The sequence below is a fragment of the Centrocercus urophasianus genome, unplaced genomic scaffold (assembly GCF_019232065.1).
Source record: "Centrocercus urophasianus isolate 14NV4802_14NV808 unplaced genomic scaffold, USGS_Curo_1.0 seq_19, whole genome shotgun sequence".
In the NCBI taxonomy this organism is placed as follows: domain Eukaryota; kingdom Metazoa; phylum Chordata; class Aves; order Galliformes; family Phasianidae; genus Centrocercus; species Centrocercus urophasianus.
The window spans coordinates 3,988,899-4,009,097 of record NW_024884744.1 but is presented as its reverse complement, the minus strand read 5'-3'; the positions used below and the strand labels follow the sequence as shown (position 1 = coordinate 4,009,097).

The window sequence follows — 20,199 nt, the reverse complement described above, 5'->3', positions numbered from 1 at the left end:
GACAAAGGAGAAGCAAGTGGCAAAGAGTGAAGAAAACCAGGCAGTGGAAGGGAAGGATCAGCTGCTTGTGTTTAAGGTTAGTGTACCTGTTAACTGTGGGGCAGGCTAGAAAAGAAGCATTTCAGAGCCTTGCAAGATGTTCACAGTCTCTTAAGTGACAGCTGCCATTTCTGTTGGAGTAGGGTTTCAGAATCATGACCACTTGAGTTGCTGTTGTGAAGGATATTGCGTGCAAGTGGAGTGGTTTCCTTCAACTGAAGCAAAACCCACAGCATTTCATTAGCTTCTTTTCTCTCTTCTTTACTCTGTGTGATTTAATGTGGCAGTAGGGATGCTGGACACGTTTTTAAAAAGAAAGACAGAAAAAGGATATATTCACAAAACAAAAATGTATCATGAGCTATTAACTAAAAATCATCTCTAGCTGTCTGTGTAAGAGCCCCGGAGGCAAAAGGAGTTTTCTGTGGTCTTTTTTTTGTTCTTATATGCTGCTTTTGGGTATCCTTCATTGGCTTGTTAGGCAGGACACTGAGTCAGGTGTGTTCTACTCTCTCTTTTCTTATACCCTTATATTCACTTGTTCTTGGCAGTTCATTGGCATGTGCACTATTGGTAGTCCCATCGTCTTGGACCAGTGTTGGTCATCCTGGATCTGTAAGATGATATAGCCTTACCTCTATGACATAGTTAATATGCACCAGAAGTGCAAATCTACATGTTGGCAACTGAGTTACTGGCAGGCATGTCACAAATTGCCCTTTGAGTCACACTGTCGTCTGTAATACAGAAATTGAGGTAACACAAAGTCTGACAAAATGTCTGTTCTGCTCAACAAACCATTTGCTTTTATGAAGTTGGGCCCATTATTAATCCTTCTGGCGTTGAGGGAAGAGACAGGAAAACACAAGTCAGAGTTACTTCAGCTGTTGTGTTGACAGGCAGGAAGGCAGACAGGGGGAAGAGCAAGACAGAAGGGAGGAGCTTCTGTAGAGGGAGTCAAGAAAGATGCAGAAATTCCCTCACAGCATGTTTGGGGCCTTTTCATCGACATCTACATGCGATAGCGTGCCTGAGGTCATTCTGGAGTGACCTCCTGTCTTATCCAGCCAGCTTCAGCATTGGTTATGGATTCAAAATGTAAAGGATATGTGCCTTGTAATGTACAGCAACACGTGCTTTCAAGGCAGGTTTAGCTAGCATCCACCCACAAACACGAGCCATTACTCAGAGGCACAGTACAGTGTAGACGTACCCTGAATCACCTCCATCACAGAAGCTTGTAAAGAAGCTTGCAGAAGCTTGAGTTAGCCATTTAGCTTTTAATTTAGCAGAGCAACAAATATTCGTTAGAAATACCATCAGAGTTTTCTTTCACTAAGATTCTTCTTAAATACTTCCACTCTTGCCAGTTGCTCTTCACTTCTGTATAACTCAGAATTATTTGACAGACATAACTTACCAAAAACCATGAAGTAAACACGAACTTCCTCTTATACTGGTCCTTATGTAATTAGTTTCATCAATTTCAAAAGCCAGCTTTTTTTTTTGTTTCTTGCAAGAATGTACTTTTATCTCTGACTGGTGATCCCTATGAGATCAGTTCTGCTGGAGAACCAGCTGAGGCTGTCGGGGAAAAAAAGGCTTGCTTCTACTCTGTATTTTTTGGCAGTGGCAGAAGAGGAGGAGAGGAATGGTAATAGCAAAGGACATAGCATTAGGAAAAGCTAAATGTTGTTTTATAAAACCACATGACTACCAGTATTTGAGTTTAAAATCCTTGTTCTATAAAAATGTGATTCTGGTGTTTACATCTCTCAAATTAACAGACTCAGCCAGGAGCGGGTGGTTGCTTTGCAGGCTGTCTTTCAATAACAGCCTGTTGGAAGCCCATGAATCACAGGCTGAGCAGCACTCATCTCTAGCAGAGCTGTTTTAACCCTGTAACTGAAGGTTAATTAGAAGATGAAACTCAGGTCGGCTTGATGTTTTCCTTTTCCCCTTGGTTGTGAGGGGTTCTTCTGTTTGCTGTTGTGGTTGGTTGGTTTTTATTTCAGTAGTTCACTCATGCAGACATCACATGTGGGTTTTTAAATATTGTGTAAGAAAAGCATCTATTCATGTCTTCATTGTGTTACAGGGAAAAATATTGTTCTCTGTATAACACTGGGCTAAGAAGAATCTAGGTATAAGTTCTTCTTTTCTGTGATCTAGATAAGATTTTGTACCCTTATCAACAGTGAGATTGTTGGCTCAAGAGCACCACGCAGAGAGTAGCAGAACTAATACCTGCTTGGGTAAGTACAGGCATAGGTAAACTTGGCAGTGGGCAAAGGAAAGGAATGCATAAAGGCCAAGTAACAGAGTAATCCTTGTGGCCTCAGATGAGAAAGAAGAGGTGAGCTTTTCCTTTGCCATAACAGATGTTTATGTTATATTTAAATTACTGTAGCAATATGGCCATATATTACAGCATGAAGAGCTTAGTCAAAACAAGGCATCACAGGAAAGAGAACTGTGGTGAACACCCAGCCTCACTGAGCTGTTATTTCCCTGTGAATAATGAATGGCTTAGATGAAAATATCAGGTCAGATAGGCTGATTCATAGAGAATTATGCTTGTTCCTCAGACCAGAGGTTTTGGAAGGGGTTGAAGTGAGCACCTGCTTTGATGAAGTTAGAGCTGATGCCATTTGCTATGGCAACTAGTACAGCAAATTTTAAAGCATGGAAGAAACTGATTCAGCAAAAAAAGTGCTGAGTTTTGTATATTGTATTAGGAGTAGAATGAACAGCTTATGTACAAAGGAGGCCTTAGGGAAGGTTATCACAACAGTTTTCTATTGCAGCTATGTGATCTGAAAGCTGCACAGGGCTTTGAGTTCTATTTACGTGCCCTGTAAAATGCACTGTATATCTATGGCAGTCCAAAGCCTTTCTTAGTTGGTTTGTGCATCTGGGTTGTGTTAGAAAGCTCAATTATGTCCTTTCATGTTCCTCAGCAACAAAGGATGGCACTCTTAAAAGTAAAGATTTCTATCCACATATGTTCACATCTGTCCACTTCCATTAGAAATTTATTTTCTGATCCAGCTTACTGCTACTGCGCAGTAGATGTTGAGTCCAAAAATTCTCTCGATGGCATGTGTATTATAAGGCATCATATGCTATTATAAGGCATCGTATGCATTCCTCTGTGATTTAAATAGCATTGCAGAAAAAAGCAAGTGCAGTGGTGGTGTAGCCACTAGAACGTTACTGACTTCCACAGTTGTTCCAGCTCTGTTACATATTTGCAGTAGCTAACTGCACCCTTTTGCAGCTGGAATAAGCATTAAAACCATGAAGCTCACATGGCTGCTGAGAATCAGCAAAGCCTTGAGTGTTTCCTTGTAAGCACAGTTCATGAAAACACCTCAAAATCTGAAAGCAAGGCAGTTTGTACTGATTCTGTATTGTTAGTGTTTTGACTTTTTTCATTCTTTCAGAAGTGTTTGTCAGAGGGGAAAGTTGAACTGTTAGTCATATTCCCTACATTAGAAATAGAACAGATTGTGTCCATTTAGGTAAATCCATTTCTTTCAGTTTCACTCTGCCACTGAGTGCAGCCTGGGCCTCGCTGCACTGTGGCTGCTCTGACCATCACCCCTGTTTGGATTTCTGGGAAGGAGAGCCCGGGATCCTATACAGAGGATCCTATACTTCTTTAATTGCAGCACTGTCAGGCTTGTCATGCTTTGATCCAGCTTTCTCTGCTTTTCTAACTGTTCATGTCTGAGCCACTGACAAAAAACCAGCGCTCACATTCTTCAGAACCGGTTTTCAGTCTTTCTTCCCTAGCACGTAGGATTTGAACTCAAGCTCCTCTGCTGTTACTTCAGGAAAACAAGCCCTGTTTGCTCACATCCCTGCTCTGGACACCCAGCTGTGTGCTGTGCTGCCGTTCCCTTGGGGGCTGCCTCTGCAAAGTGCTCGTGGCTGGGCAGCGACATCGTGTGGCCCTGTGGGCCCCCAGCTGCGTTTGGTCCTGCAGCAAAGAGGGCTTGAGAGCCAGGACACCATCTGAAAACCAACAGTGAATTGTGTTTAATTAGATAAGTGGCATTGTTGATGCTTTGGTCAGTTTTACAAAAGAAAAGAGTTAGACCTTGTTTCAGACATCCAACAGTATTGATGCTTCTGATGCTTTTTTTTTTTCTTAACAACATGTTGACTATATAAAAATATTTTCTAGTATTTTCTTTTTCATTGATGGCTCATGAACAATCTGCTGCAGAAAGAGGAAAATCACCTTCTGTGAGAGGAAACTTTTTCTTCTAGTGTCAGTAATCTGAGACATTACATGTTGAAACACCATGTGAAAACATTACAACCAGACTGTGACTTCTTTACAGTGATAATTGTGCTTTATCCAGAATCTGCAAAAGTAAACATTTTTTTATTTATCAAATTGTTATAAAACTCTTCTATCCACCTTACTAAATTTTAAAATCTTGGAAAAACAGAAAAAAATATTGAAGAGAATAGATGTTAACACTGAAATTCACTGAGACAAAGCAAACAGCAAACTAATGGCCATTCCAAGATTATTTCTGCTGTTGTAGTTGTTTTTTAGACAGTCTTGGAATTATATCTAGGCTTTCCAGTTTGGGATTTTGGTTTTCTGGATATTATTAAGTATCCAATAAACAGTAGCTTGTATGAAAGATGCTCATAGATGATGCATAAGACATAAACCAGACTCTTATGGTAATGGAAAGACTCTCATTAATTTCACCAGATCACAGGCATAAAGGTCAGCACCTCACTTAGGAGATTCCCTTAGGGCCTGTCTGCATCTTCGGGGTATTTTGTTGTACAGCAATTCACACTTCTCCTTTGGGCCTAACTGGAATTCATCAATGAAACCTGAAAGCATAAACCTACTTACAGTATCTGAAGATACAAGCACAGAGCCCAGCACTGCTGTAACTGGTGGTGGTGGCAGAGTTTTCAGCAAAGGAGAGTCATGCTGAATTCTTAGAGCAAGACTTTGCTGTTTCAGGAAAGGAATATGAGAGGTATCTGCCTCTCCTCTCAAGGCTACGGAGTTCAGACAGCACAGTAAGATGAACACTGTAAGTTACTGCTAACTTCTAACCTCATCTCATCTACTGCACAAATGTTTGATTTACAGTATCAAAAATAATAAAAGGTTTTTTCTCAGGCTGAAGCTGAAGAAAGGTGCCCACAGTCTAAAATACAAGAACGTTCCTCTTCGTGCATTTAGGCACTCGCCATCTGCACAACAGTGCATCTCTTGGTCTTTTTTCTTGTGGGCACAGAAACGAAACAAAGGAGAGGGAATCTAAAGTGGCAATATACAGCAGATCACTGATCAGTCAGCACTCAGTTTACAAGACTTAGTTTTCTCAAAACCATTTGTGTGCCCTTCAGAGTCAAGTTTTCTTCAAAGAGGAGGGTGGAGGACAGTTCCAATACCTCAGTGAAAGAACAGCCTGTGACAAAACCCTTAATGAGGGAATAAAGATAATTCACACAGGGTTCATTATGGAATGCTGGGGATTTTTCTCTAGCTAAAAACTCCACTTTGTGGTTTGCTGTGAGATATTTAACCAGCAGTAGCAGGAGTGAGCAGAAAGCACATTTCATCTTGTGAAGAATGCTGAGTGTGCTGCTGGGGAAAGACTTCCATGGCTTGCCCAGGTGAGCAGAGGGGAAGGGTGCTTTGAGCTGCTGCCTCCAGGATGTGGCTGTCTCTGTGGCTTCCCAGCAGTCTGCTTCTGCTTTGTTCTGAGCTCTGCTCACCTATGCAGTCACACAAAGCAGATTCCAACCCTGGCAGTAAGCTGTAGATTTTTCCTCAGCAGCCTGCACAGCTGTACGGAGTGTTCTCTGAGCCTCGGACAGATTTCAGCAGTGTCAATTGTGCTGATACCCTATTCAATGAATTGCACTTGAAAGTAATTGCACTAATACGTAGTCCTATGTTTTTAAGTGCTTTTCAGATACCACAATGCAGCTGATTTCATTCAGTCCCAATCCCATGCAGAGGTTTCAGGCTGCAGCTACCCTCTCAAACACCTGGTAACTGAAGGCTCCTGTATTATTAGAAACATTTTACGTGTTGGGCCCAGCTCAACTCTTCTGAAAGGTGATCATCTGGAAATCAGCCTGTGGTCCATCTGCATCACAGGGATGATCCCTGCTTTCTGAAACAATCTGTTCCACTGTTTTTGAAGTCTCCAGGCCCTGTGAGCAGGGGCTGTCCAACGCATCGCCGCTGCTGTTGCAGCGAAGAGGAGAGGTGATGTCGGAGGGCTGCTCTGGGGGTTTGCCTGGAGCAGGAGGCAGGGGCACGGACAGGGGAAGGTTCATCATGTAGAACACATTGCCCAGACGTCGAGACACCTTCAAAGACAGAAACAAAATCGCCGTGGTTGTTTCAGGAGGTGATTTTGCTGTCAATAAGTGTCAAGGTTGGCTGTTGTGTAGCAGTGCCAGAGACGTGGCCTGGAAGCTGCCTTGTCCCCTCCAAGGATTAGCAGTGGTTAACAAAAGTAAACAAAATCCACGATGAAAGTAAGAGCAGAAAATTTCAAACATAGAGGGACAGCCTGTCTACAAATCATTTAAGATTCTATTCCCAGGAAGACTGTAGAAACCTTTACATGGTGGATTTTAAAGGTCAGATTGGAGCTAAAGCAAGTATGTATCAGAATAGTTCTTACCGGTGGGAAAGGACAAAGAGGAATACAAGGGAGTAAATCCATCAAATACCTTTGCATTACCAGGCTCAGCCCAGTCTCCAGCACTGCTGTGTCCTGAATCTGCCCTGAGCATCTCTGAAACTGTCAGTCCTGACACCCCACCTCCACTGACCCTCTGCTGCTTCATGCAGAGATGCAAAAGCAAACCCTGCTGGAGGAATTTCTTTTCCCCCACTATTATAGCAGTGAGCTTATGAGCGAGAAAAAAATGTGGTTTAGTTTGGAAAAAAAACATCTTGATTGCTTCTGAGCCTTTTGCATCTGCATGACTTGCTAGTTTTGGTACATTTGATATTACCTGAGAACGGATTTTTAACGCTGGCCCAAGTTTTAATCCCATGGTATCTAGGAGATGTTCTTCTGTTAGCAGTGGGAGGGTTTCTCCATCGATAGCATGGTCTTTGAATATCTGATGAAAAGAAAATAACATCGAGGTGTGCCCAAACAGAATTCACCAGTTATTCTTTATGCTTAACCCTGAGCTGTAGACAACAGACAGAGGAAATCATTTCAGTGTTTTATCTTCATGTTTCTCTCGTAACTGCAGTGTGGTGTCCTTTGTTCAGATGTATGGACATCTGCACATTTTCCTGTAGCTTATCTACTTGTTTTTAGTGGGGACTTAGTAATCTTTTGGTGTTACTTAGTGTTGGTTTGGTGCATCTGTTGGTTTTGTTGTTTTTTGGTTGGTTGGTTGGTTGCTGTTTTGTAAGATGGTGACAACTAGTAAGCCTCTATATTTGTTGTATTTATTTGCTGATCTTAAAGCTAGATGATCCTAAAGACCTTAAAATGTGACAGTGACCATTGGGTGTGTTTGTCATCACCTGGGCATAATCGGAGCAGCCTGGGAGGCTAATGATGAAGCTGTACACATCATCAACCGTCCACTTGCGGATGTCTTCAATGGTGGAAATGTCTTCTCCGTTCAGGATCAGGCCATGTGCTGCTTTAAGGAGGAAACACAGATGTTATTTTTGTAGAATTCTGCTGGCAAACCAGTAGGAGAAGAATGTTGATGTAAGGTTATGTACACTGCATGAACAGCACCGTGCAGTCACCGATACGGTAATCCTTGATGCCAAAGTGACTTGAGAGTTGTAACTGGTCTTGGAGGGTTTGCTTTTATTTGCTGTATGCACTGTACATACCAGTCACTGAATGTACAAAGCACACTGCAGCATTTCCAACAGCATTATCCAGTGCTGTTGATTCGTTATACTTTACCACTGTTTTACCTTCATCCAGAGATTTTGTTTAAATTCCTGTTGCAGACAGGAACTGAATAGTTAACATGCATCGTTTGTTTTTTCAGTGAGATGGTATCTTTGGTAAATGATCCTGCACAAACATCCCAGCCTGTTCTCATGTCAGGTACTGGGATGTTTTGTGCCATTTGTACATTTAAAAGCCTCAAAGCTTTACAAACTGTGATTGTTGTACAGTGACCTTGTGACTGTTTCTTATGTAGAGCTCCTAAAGAAGGCAAGGTTCTCCTAAAGCAGTACAGCTTGAATGGGATTCCTCGTCCCATCCAGCAGAACCCTGGGGAACCCTAAGGTGCTGCCAACTTCACTGTGTCATTGCATTGCCCTGCAAATAAACCCTGAAACCTCCACTGTGCCAGGAAGCTGCAGGTCTGCAGGTAGGGAAAGCCACTCTTTACCATTGTTGACATGGACTTACCAAGTCTTTTTGCAGCATATGAGTTCTATATTAAGTTGCCATGACTATTGTACCCAAATTTGCTTTAAAGAAGCTGAAGACATAAGAGCAATTCAATAAAGACAGTGACTATTGACATGCCATTTTAACTGTAATCTGGAGACCTGACAAACCTGGAGGTAGCAGTGGGTTGCTGGGAACTGGAAATCCATATGGTAGCGCTGAGAACGGGATGGCGGACGGGTACATGTACTTGTCATCAAAAGCAGCACAGGAGCTATTAGACTCCTTCTCACTTGTGTTGTTGCAGCTGTTGGGTTCAGCAGAAATTTCGTGATTAGCACAGTTTTTTCTCAAGTCTTGCTCCAACTCTTTGCAGTTTTTGGCAGCTGCTGACAGCTCCACCTGATTTTTGCTTTGTTCGTGTTTGTTTGGCGTCTCCACCTCCGCCTCTTTCTTGTCTTCTTTCTCATCATCTGCTGCAGTGGAAACCGGGTCTGTACTTTTGTCTTCAGCTTGGCTCTTGGTGCCGTTGGCCCCGCAGTCTGCAGCTTTGTGGTTTGCAGCTCTCCTCCCTGGCCGGCGGCTCCTCTCCCTTTGCAGGGTGCTGACGGGGGGGTAGGGGCTGGTGGCCATCAGCATGGTGTTACCATGGATGTCGTCGAGGGTGGTACGATGAACATATAAGTCACTGGGAAGGTGTCCTTCGGGCAGCCTGTGCCTTCCACGGAAAGCAGTGGGGCTGGCCGGCATCCCGTGGTAAAGGAAAGGTGCTTCCAGGCTCAGCAGTCCTTTCCGATGAGCTTTCTCCATTTCTTTTTGCTGAAAAATAGCACTCATCTCCATCTCCATTCTAAGAGACACACAGAGCACGAGCAGTCAGGGCAGCTCAGTTCCTCGATCCCCTCTTTTTTTCATGTCAGATTAAAACCAAGCTATAGTTGAAGAGATTAAAGAGTACTGCTTTTCATCCCTCTGCCCTGTATTGCTATTTGTGAGATGTCATAAATACTGCAGGTGGAATGGTGAGCTTGCCTATATTTAATATGTTGCCAAGTACATACAGTAAACTAAAAGGAAGATAAGATATACTTGTCATGTGATACCTCTGTGCACTATTTCAGACAAGAAAAAGAGAAGTGTTGTTTGTGTATCAGCACTCCAGGCATTATAAAAGGGGTTACATTCTCTTCAGATTTGGAAAAGTGTCTCTGGGGTCAAAGGGCCAAAGGCTACAGAAAATAAATGATTAATATTTCCAATCAGGAAATTATACTGAAAACTGGAAAATGGCAGTGATTTTGTAAATATTCTGGAGTTGAGAGATGGGAGAACAGAGCCCATCTAACAGCACAGAGCAGAGGGGCTGCAGCTTCCTTTCTTGCTTTGAGAAATCTGCAGTGGAATTTCTATATTCTTATTTGAAAAAGGGTTTATGAGGTCAACATAGCCCATAAAGGGAGCTTAGATGGCCTTCTAAACACTGCAATAAGAGTACCAGGACAGAGAGGCTGACTTCTGGGGGACTTCTCCTTAGAACTGTCAAGAAAACCTCTTGGGCAGCAGGTGACTGTTGCATCACTCCTTACAGTCCAGTTCTTTTTTCCCTCTACCCTCTTTTCAGCTGTGCCACAGTCTGCATCCTCAACTTCCTGCTTTCAGTGTGTGATGGTGTTTTGCCTGTGCCCCATTTTCTTGTACATCTTGCCCAATTATCATTACTCACACACTGCTCTTAGGTGGAGGTAAACAGCAGAGTGTGACACCTCGCTTGTTTTTCTCCAGGGTTTATCGTGTGGCAGAAGCTATCTGAAACACGGTGCTGATTCAAGTGCTGTGCTATGGGGGGTTTGGTAATCAGGTCTGGCTGACTGAAGAGCTCTAGACACACCTGTCATAATTCTGAGATGTGTGATCAGGATGTATCTCTTCTTTGATCTTAATCTTACTGTGTGAGGGATGCTGCAACCGCTGGAGCCCAGCACGGCTCTGATTGGGGCTGGAGTTGATGGAGATGGTGTGGCTGTAAGGGAGGGCATTTGGGATTACTTACCAGCAAGTGATTGCACTGGTGCTATTCAAACAACCTGTCTGTGGTAACCTGCCAGTCAGATTGACTGCAGCAGGAAGGCTGCCCACCCACCTTGGCAGGGCAGAGGTGCAGCTCAGTCATCCCTGCAGCCCAGCTGTGGAGGCTGAAGATATTGCATACAGTAGCACAGCTGTAAAGTTTGAATTTGATTTTGTTTTTGACTTTTTGTAACTTTGGGGCGTTTGGATCCAGAGTTCAAGGGCTGGGTCTGAAACCTGCAGTGTGTTTGTTTCTTTAACCAGGCTGAGGATTTGGTTTCTTTTCTTTGTATCTTTTTGAGGCTAAAGGAGAGTAGGGGCAAGCAGAAATTTCAATGGCTTCAGAGATAGGAGTGCCCTCTGGTTTGCTGGGTGATGTGAAAAAGAATCTCAGTCATCCCCAATAAGCCCCAACAAAGCCTGTGAGTTCCTCACTTCCATCTGCTGCCCCAATCCCAGCTGCATCTCACAGCAAAGCTTTTTGCAGGCAGTACCTGGCAATATTTTGCTTCTGAACCAGTTCCTGTCTTCTGGCCACAGCCTCCATGGATTCTGGTTGGAGAAAGCCATACCCTTAAAGGAAGAGGAAGAAAAGTCTTCAGTCTTTTTCCTCAAGCAAACACACAAAGCCCAAAGCCGTGCAAAAGCACTTTAAGAGCTTTTCAAGACTCAAACTGTGTGCTTTGCCAGCAAGCCAGAACAACTTTGAGTTAAATTAAATGCTATCTGTGTTCATTGCCTCTGTGGGAATTAAGTAGGAGAAGCATGAAGCCTGGCACCAGGCGTGTAGTTAGGTGCACCTGCCAGTGTCTGTAAAGGAAAGGGACAGCAGGGCTGTGTTGTAGACACTGGTGATAAAGCTTCAGAAAGCTCCTGGCTGCAGGCAATGCTTTGCTACCTGGGCCTGGGTAGATGCGGCTGGGCAGCAGGCTGGGCATGCTGCTGTGCTGCGGGACTGCGGGCCCCAGGTGCGACGCGATGTGAATCTGCCTCGGGTCGGCCGTGGCCGTCATTTCAGCTGAAGGTAACAGATCTCTGAAAGACAAACACACGTTCAGACACAGAAGGGCACATTCTTCAGTTAATAGTAATGTGAGATTTGTAGGCACTCGAGGACGGCACAGGACTGTTTATTCTGTATCTGCAGTGTTGCTACAGAGAAGCGTTGCAGAATACCTGTCAACCAGCCGGGGCTCGAACTGGGAGGGGATTGCCTGCATTCTCTGCTGGGCTGTGCCCATCAGCTGAGGGTTCACTGCCATCAGCTGGTTCCTCATGAGCATCTCTTGTCGCTGCCGCAGTTCTGGCACAAAGCACACACAGAAAGTGATTCTTTCTGTAGTAAAACTCTAGCAGAAAAATAGTTTCTGTATGATTTAGCAAATCACGCTTTTCTTAGCAGCATCGTCTAAGAAAAAGACAACTTCACTGCCACCTTAACCACTTTGTTTAAATAATGCAGTTTTATGCAGTCAGTCACAAAACTAAACAGAATGTGCACTGTCAAGTGAATAAAAGGACAACTTACAACGAGCAATAATTCACATATCACTATTAAACAGCCAGAAATGTTAAGTTCTCTGCTTGAGAGAGTTTCATTCTTAATGCCATTTTCCTTTAAAGTAGTTGTATTAGCTGGGACCTGCAGTGAGGCAGAAGCTCTGGAAAGAGCCTGCAGCTGTATGGCAGAACTTCACAATGCCCAGGTAACACTTCTGTTGCTGAATTCCTCTGTGGCCTTGACCCCTCTTCCAGCTGCTTTGCATCTCTTGGTCAAATTCTGATGCCAAGAATTTCCCATGTTAACTTTTAACTACCTTAATGGAGAAATATTCCTCCAATTATTCCTAAGACAAACTTGAGATACCTTTTTAAAGGTATCTCTGCAGAGATTAGCAGTTCTGTAAATGAACATGGAGTTAGTTGGGTTTCTTCCTGCTTACCTCCTGCTGCCATGCCGCTTGCTAGACGATAGAGGTGCTTTTCTTCCAGTGCTCCCTGTTCCCCCAGGATAGACATTTTTCTCATGTGATCTCGTGGAGTCATACTTCAAGGAGACTGCAGCAACTTTTCCAAGGTAAAGAACTGGATTGACAAGTCCAAAGAAAGGAAGGAGACATTCAATGATGCAAGGAATTGGCAGGTTATACCAGTTATTGCTCAGATAAGCAAGTAGTCCTTCTGGCAGTCACAACCATGCCCTTCAGTGCTTGGGGATTATACTGGTTATCAGAAAGAAACTTTGAGTTTTCAGAACAGTGCAAATGTTTCTGTTTATACTGAGTTGTTCAGTGTTCTTGGTCTTACTGTGTGGGGCAAGTCAGGATGTTGTGAAATATCAACTGTTCAGAAGGATGTCTTGAGGCCAATATCATTTGACTGCAGCCCTGAGAACTGTGACATGAACTCATAGCCTATAAGATAAATATCCCTGTTCTGAATGGGGAATTGTGATCGTATAGGGCCCTGTCTGCTAGCTGAAAGGGATCTAAATAAGTGGCAGAAGTAAGCAGTTCCAAATCACATTAGCCTCTTCAGACTGCCAAGTGACATGAAAAAGGTAAAAGAATGTATGTGCTTTGTAGTGATGAAAATAGTGATTAAAAAAGTCAGATTTATGGGTAGATGAAGTCAGACGAACAGTAGAAATCTAGACAGAAAACTGCACTACTAGTGCATCGTTGAACAGCTGTACTTCATTGAGGTGGATTGCATCAGCATTTCTGAGTCTGCCCAAACAAGCAGGTGGCTAGATTACAAGTGATCCTGATAGCGAGGGAATGAGTAATCACAAAGCACCCTGCTCAGGATCTGGGGGCAGTGATCTACACAGGATTATCAGTGTAAATGCCAGCCTTCTCCAGGAACTCTTTTAGCCCATTGGCTTGTTTTATTTTTCCTCACATTTATGTTAAACTTGCTTGCTTTGCAGGCTGGAATGTATTTTCGTTCTTATACTCTGTTGTGCCTGCTCTTGGTCTTACTGAGTCAATACCTGTGTTCCTCGGAGCTGCTATGATGAAATCCCACTGTGGGATCCGTTTCATTTTGGTGACCCCCCACAATGACAGCAGTGCTATAAAGTCACCACTGAGACCAAATAAGGTGTGAAAAGTGGGCACGGTTAGGGGTGAGCACAAGGCTGGTCCAGCCACCACAGGCTTTACCTTTAAACCAGTGAGCATGCATGGCATGGTGAATATCCTTGGTCTCAGCCTTAAGGTCAGTTTTCTGAAGGGTAAGCATGTTAGTCATTTCAACCATACTGACTGTGAATCGAGGTCATACTTGCACCAAACCTGTTGAGTCCCCTTAGAATAAAGATGTTCCTTATGTTTGTAAATGTTGTAAGTGCTACATTCTGTGTTGGCCAAGATTGAGGCCTTTTTGGATGCAGATAACCGTATCCAAACCAAGAAGAACACCACGATGCCCTTTGTTTTTGACATAGCTATCTGAACGTGTGCTGCTGGACGTGTTTCCATTTGATTTTTTTTTTAGGGTACTTTAAACTTAAAGCGGTTTAGGATGCTGGGTGCCTCACGAAGAGCATTTGAGCTGCCAAAGTGCTTCTGAGCTCCTAAAGCATTTTAAAGCTCAGTACTAAAGCGATTTAGTGCTGAACTAAACTTTACAACAGCTCAAAAAATAGGTGGCAACTGCAGAGATGGTATTTACCATACTGTATCAATCCATGAGTCACTGAGGTGCTTTCTGCTCACCCATGAGAGCTCTGTACTGAATGCTCAGGAAAACAAAGCTGCAGTTATAAACCTCATCCTAATCCCTATTCAGCTGGCTGCAGAGCAGGAAGGTGCAAAGCAACCACTAAAGGTCCGAGTGGTTGCCATGAAAGAAACAGGAGGTTTTTATCTTACTGTTTTATGAAATCAAGGTAAAAAAAGAAAGTCAGTGTTAGCACTAATAAGGTTTCACCTGTCAGATGACTGATAAGCTGTACTGCTTGTTCTATTTAGGACCTGCTAGCATGATTCGGTCCTTTGTTCTGTTAACAGCTGGGGACACACTTTGCTCTAGGGAAACTGTCCCAGTTTGGGGAAAAACGTACAAGTGTTATCAGACAATCCTTATCAGGCCTTCCTGGAGCTTCTACATATCTGCTGTTGCAGTGCAAACCCCTTCATTCTCCCCTGGTGCAACTCTGAAAGTGTGGAATTATGGAAAACCAGCTGGGAAAAGATCCATCTATTTTGATCCCAAACTGCAGCCTCCATGTGGGATCAAATACAGCCCTCCTGTTTTCACATCAGTGGTGGTAACTGGTGTGAAACCATTAGCATCAGTATCTTGGTGGTGTTTTCTGTACAGCCCGTGCAGCTCCTCACACAAATATGGATTTTGTGTGGTATGCTGCCTGTTGACACTCTGTCTCATAGTCTCTTTTCAGAGCTGAAGTGGGACTACCTGAGACTTTTCTCAAACTCTTTCTTTTAAAAATTGAGGTTTTTTCTTTCAAATGTTATAATTCCCACTAAAAGTGGGATTCCATACGCAGCGTATACAGCAGCACCATAGTGCACTTGATCCATATGTTTTGGTAGCTTGTTAGCCATTACTGATAATTATCTCATAGAGATACACCCAGACTTATAGAGCATCACTTTCAGGCAGCGTTCATGACAGCAGCAACTTATAACAAAAAAGCCTTGGAACAGTATGACTCAAAAGTTCATCTGCATCTTCTCCCACTGAAGCAGTCAGTTACTGCTTCCACTGCCCCAGTGCTGGAGCCCTCGTGTGCCAAGAGGAGGGTTTTCACCTGAGTTGCTCCATAAAGTCATTCTATCTTGTCTTGTTTTCTGTTGTGCCAGTCAGCCCTATGTAACTTCTCTCGGATTTCTTCTCAAATGTATAAAAAACCTCTGGTATTTCTGGTAAAAGTCCTCAGATGCTGTTTCCACTGAAATGATGCTGCTTTCCTAAGCTCATGTCAGGACATCCGTGTGATGCACATCTTACGTAAATGACACACTTTGTATGTGTGTGTTAGCTGTATTAAATTACTTACCTCCCTGATTTTCCTGTTCAAGGAAGCACTGAGCTGATCAGGTAGGATACTTACCTGGCTTAACATCCTAATGGTAAGACTCCTGTTTGACCTTGTGTCAGGAGGAGATGCTGAACTATACTGGTTTATGTTACGCTGTTTGGATTGATGCCTTTTTGAGCTACCTAGCTGGGGCTGTGATTGACAGGTCAAAATCAAGGTATTTAATGGAGGTTCTTACTATTATCACAGTGATTAGCAAATTAGAAACCAACTTCAGCAAAAAAAAAAAAAAAAAGCTGTCTCTGGGAGAAGAGGGAACAAAAAGATCAGATGCAGGGAAAGTACCTGATACATATATTAGCTGGGATTTGAGAGCAGCTCAGAATCCTACAGCCAAGTTCATATAAATTCATACACACCAGCTGTCTGGCGTTGCATTCATATATGGCTCTTCTCTGATCCTATTGCACAAATCCTGGCTGTACAGCACATTACAGGGATGAAGACAAGTTAATCTCTACCTTTAGAGTCTTACCCTTAGCAAACCCTTCTTGACAGCAGGCAGAACCACTCACCCAGTACTAATTCTGTCTCAGTTTATTAGACAAGACATGGCAAGACACGAACTTCATGAACCACAAGTGTTTGGAAATCTCATTATTTGGTGTGCAGATTCAAAATGTCTGTAGCAGGGCAGTGTGTCCATATCATAACAGCATCTTATGTCTGGTGTGGGTTTGTTGGAAGGCTTATTTTGTAGTTAAATGCTTTAAGGTTTCATTAGCTAGTAGTGGTTTTATCTACATCAAACACACATAATTAGCATTTTTAAAGAACAGTTTTTGGTATACCATTGCAATGAATGGATCTGCAGACTTTTTGGGAGAAGCTGAGTATTTCTTCAAATTCAAGTAAATTTATGCCAGAGAAATCAGTTGAACATATAATATAAACACGTATGCAAGCTTTTGGGTGAAATATATGGAGCAACTCATGCATAGTCTCATTTCTGTTCCCATTGAGTCCCTTCTTAGAGAAAGGTCCTGATTGCTTGAGAAATCAGATTTTGTTTGAAAAAAACAAGCCAAAAAATATTGCTAACATTCTAGTGTTATTAACTGTTGTATCAAAGATTTTGTTCTTAAACTATGCTAGGAGTCCTAAAGTTAGAGACTAGTTGTTCAAGAAACCACAATCAGTAAAATAAATGACTTCTGGAAATGAAGAAGATGATGATACCAACATTATGGACTCCAGGACCATGAAATATGTCTTCTTAACTGGGTGAGGTACTCCTGGAGAGGCTGTAGGGCTAAATTCTAATCCTGGGTACGTGGGCACAGACTGTCCAGGGACTGAGATTAGAGTGTAATCCTAAAACTGGATTGAGAACCACACATTCCTTAAAGAAAGGAAAATAACTATATTTATACCTGGTGTTATCTGGTGAGTTTACTTGCGTGCCTTTAATGAAACGAAGGTGTGGATTGTTCACCATTTTTGATCTAGTTAATAGTTAAGATTGCAGCAAGTCAGAGTTCTTTTAAACATGCTGCTTTGGGGTATGGATCAAGGCCTAGTATTAGTAAATTCAGTCCTTCAGGAGCTAAGTTGGGTTGGCACCTCGTTCTAGGAGTGGGGTGAAGGTAGAGCCGTTCCTTTCTGCTGCCAGGGCAGCTATCAGCTTCATGCCCTGATTGCACCCAAAAGTGGGGTTGCATCACAAAGGCACAACGGGAGCCCCTGTGGGTGATGCGGGTGAGTGGTGGCGGGAAAAGCAGCCCTCCTCCCCTTTGGGGCAGCAGTGGGGCTGTGTGGGTACAGGACAGGGAGCTCTGAGGTGGGGCTCTGTGGAGCTGGAACCCAGGGCCACGTCCTGCAGCACAGCCCTAATGGTGTACGTCTGTGGTTGTGGCAGCACCCAAAGGCTCCATCTGAGGTCACACTGAGCAGAGGCTTTAACATCCTATCACTATGTTGGTTAAAAACTGGAGCAACAATTAATGAAAATAGGGGTCGTGGCTGAGCAAACGTGGGTATGCATGTGTGTATGTGTGCAGTGTTGTTCACCTGCCCTTGTCTCCTAACCAGCTGTTCATGAGGGATGGTCTCTATTACAGGGCTTACATACAAAGGGTTAAAAGCACAGTGCATTTCGTTTTCCTTGTGGATTTATTTCATAATTGACAATGAAAATAGCTTCTCATTGAAACAGTATGATTATTTTAGAGGATGGAAGATTGCAAAGTGTTGTTGAGTGGGATCAGTTAAAAGGAAGCCAGACTATGTTGTTTACTTCGTAATGGTTTGCTTTTAAAACATAAAGAAGGGATTTTTTTTTTCCCATTATTTTTTATTCCTAGATATTTTTGAAGTAGAAGTCTTGGGAATGGAGAATTCTCATGATCAGAGAGCAAGGTGAGTATTTTCAAATGAAATCTGAATTTTTAGTGGGATTTTTGTCTTGCTTTGAACTAAGCTGAAATAGTGGTACAAACAACAACATTGCCAGTACTGAGAGAAACCAGGCAGCAGAAAAGTGAGTGAGTTTTAGGATGGCTCTTTAAATCTGTTTATACTTAACAACTCTAATTTCCACTAAGAGTTTGACTCTCAAAAACATGTACTGAATCCTCTGTACCTTTTCTGGTTAGAATATGATATTGCACCTGTGTCCTTCAGACATCCCAACATCTCTGAGTAAATGGAGAAAACTGTGTATGAGAGCACTGAAGTAAAACAAGATGGTGCTTTTGAAATTAGTGTTATTAATCTTTTCAGGCTAATTTTCTTCATTACAAAACTAAAGATGGTAAACTGGTGTTAAAAATGTTTGCAGATTACAAAAGTCAGATGTAGGACACTAAAATCACATTTTCCGCATTCATATGGAAAGTCAGAAGCTTTAACAAACTTATTCCCCTTACAAGAGCAGTCTGACATTGCAGAGCTGATCGTGTAAACAAACTCAGAAGTCAGCATCTTCAACAGACAGAATGTTCAGTTCCACAGCTTGCAGGATCAGACCAAGGCAAAGTTACCTGAGTCAGGGTTGTCCCTACTGATCTTTTTCTATCACTGGAGCACGGGAGAGATGGGAAATCCACATATTCTGTAACTGAGGAGCTTGAAATTTTAGCTGAAAGGCAATCTAATAGTGCCCAAGCTTTCCTCAGCCTGCAGTTAATTCCACCCACACTTCTGATAAGAACAGGATATAAGGAACTCTTATAATATGATGATGCTATTTTTACAAAATATATCACTCAGTATATTGGTGTTCCACAAAGCTCTTACCACAGGTTTGCTACAACGACTGTGCACATGAGCAAAATTTAGGTTAGGCAAATGTAATGTAGGTATATCAGACTAAACCAGCCAACTGCATCCTCGTCATTATGACACTGATCAATGCAAATTGCACACTAATTTAGGCAATTCACTGCTCTAGGAAGTACCTGTGAAATGCTGAGGTTTTTCCATTGCACTTTAAGAAGTATACGCTAGCACAGCGAATCAGTTGTACTGAGTAACAGCCAGTTAGCTTCGAAGAGTATTTTAAGACAGTTAGAAAAGACAGCAGAGCATTGGTTTATGTACATTAAACAACTCAACTTATGTCCAGTTTTCTTAAAAACTACTGAGCATGCAGTGAGAAGCCCTCACAAAGTAAAAGCTTCCTTTTCTGAAATCGGTCTTTAAATGTTGCAGAATTATCAAGCGTATGCTATAAGGCAAATACAATTTCCACCTGGGTATGCGTCTGACAGATGGCTGAGAAATTGGTACAGAGTTCATCACAGACTTTACTTTTTCTGTATCTCTCATGACTACTCCATACTTTGCTCTTTGCAGTGCAATGCTGCTCTTCAAATAAACAGCCTGCTTCGATCTGTGCAGTTTCCCTCCTGAGATGAGCCTTTGCTACCAAAACATGAAAATCATACACTTCTTGGTGCTGCTTAGCAAGATGTTGCATAGCTATTGGTATTATAAACTAGTGCTGTTTATTTCTATTATTTCATGTATACTTACATCTAGTGGGAAGGCCTTCGTTTTGAGGAAAATGAAGTCACCGTGAACGTCCAAAAGTTTGTGCCTTCACCATACGTCTTCCTTTCAAGCTGCCTCAGTAATGTGATTGGCAGCTTTTAAACCACATCAAGATTAACATGTCAAAAACTGCCTTAACTAACGCTGAGTTTACTTTAAATACAAATTGAATTTATCTCGATTAGCCCTCATCCCTGCTTCTAAGCCCTACCCACTCTGACATCACAAGCCCTTCTCCAATACCATCCTCTAAACAGCCTGCAAAAACGTAATTACAAGAAGAGCAGCACGCTGATCTGATAAACCTATTTCACATTTAACCTGCTAAGCTGTTGTTAGCTTGTAAGATGCTTGTTGCATTCACTTAAAATCTTCCTGTTCCAGAAAGAAATATGCGAGAAGGTTAAGAAGTGCCTGGCTCTCTGCATTGTTGCCTGTTTGCACAGATTTCTAGGAACAGCATATTTCTGTCAGTTGGAGAGCAGTCAGCCCACAGCTGTGTTATCCCAGGGCTGTGTATCCGCTTGGACTGGGGAAAACTAGAAGATGGAAATCCTGTTAAGCATATTGTGAGGCTAACACAAGGATCAGATGGTTATACTGCTCAAGCCAGCAGTTTACTCTTTAATTCTC

The 20,199-nt window shown here is 42.6% G+C and overlaps 1 protein-coding gene across 1 annotated transcript; it reads right to left on the bottom strand.

The window, feature by feature from the left end:
- Nucleotides 1–6,135: 6,135 nt before the first annotated feature.
- On the bottom strand, nucleotides 6,136–12,548 carry SAMD7 (sterile alpha motif domain containing 7). Its single transcript, XM_042820863.1, has 8 exons — nucleotides 12,446–12,548; nucleotides 11,679–11,805; nucleotides 11,401–11,537; nucleotides 10,997–11,075; nucleotides 8,606–9,285; nucleotides 7,595–7,716; nucleotides 7,066–7,176; nucleotides 6,136–6,408 (listed from the first exon to the last, which is right to left on the bottom strand). Exons 1-8 carry the CDS (start codon nucleotides 12,546–12,548, stop codon nucleotides 6,136–6,138), a joined length of 1,632 nt encoding a protein of 543 aa, XP_042676797.1.
- Between the last annotated feature and the right edge of the window lie 7,651 nt (nucleotides 12,549–20,199).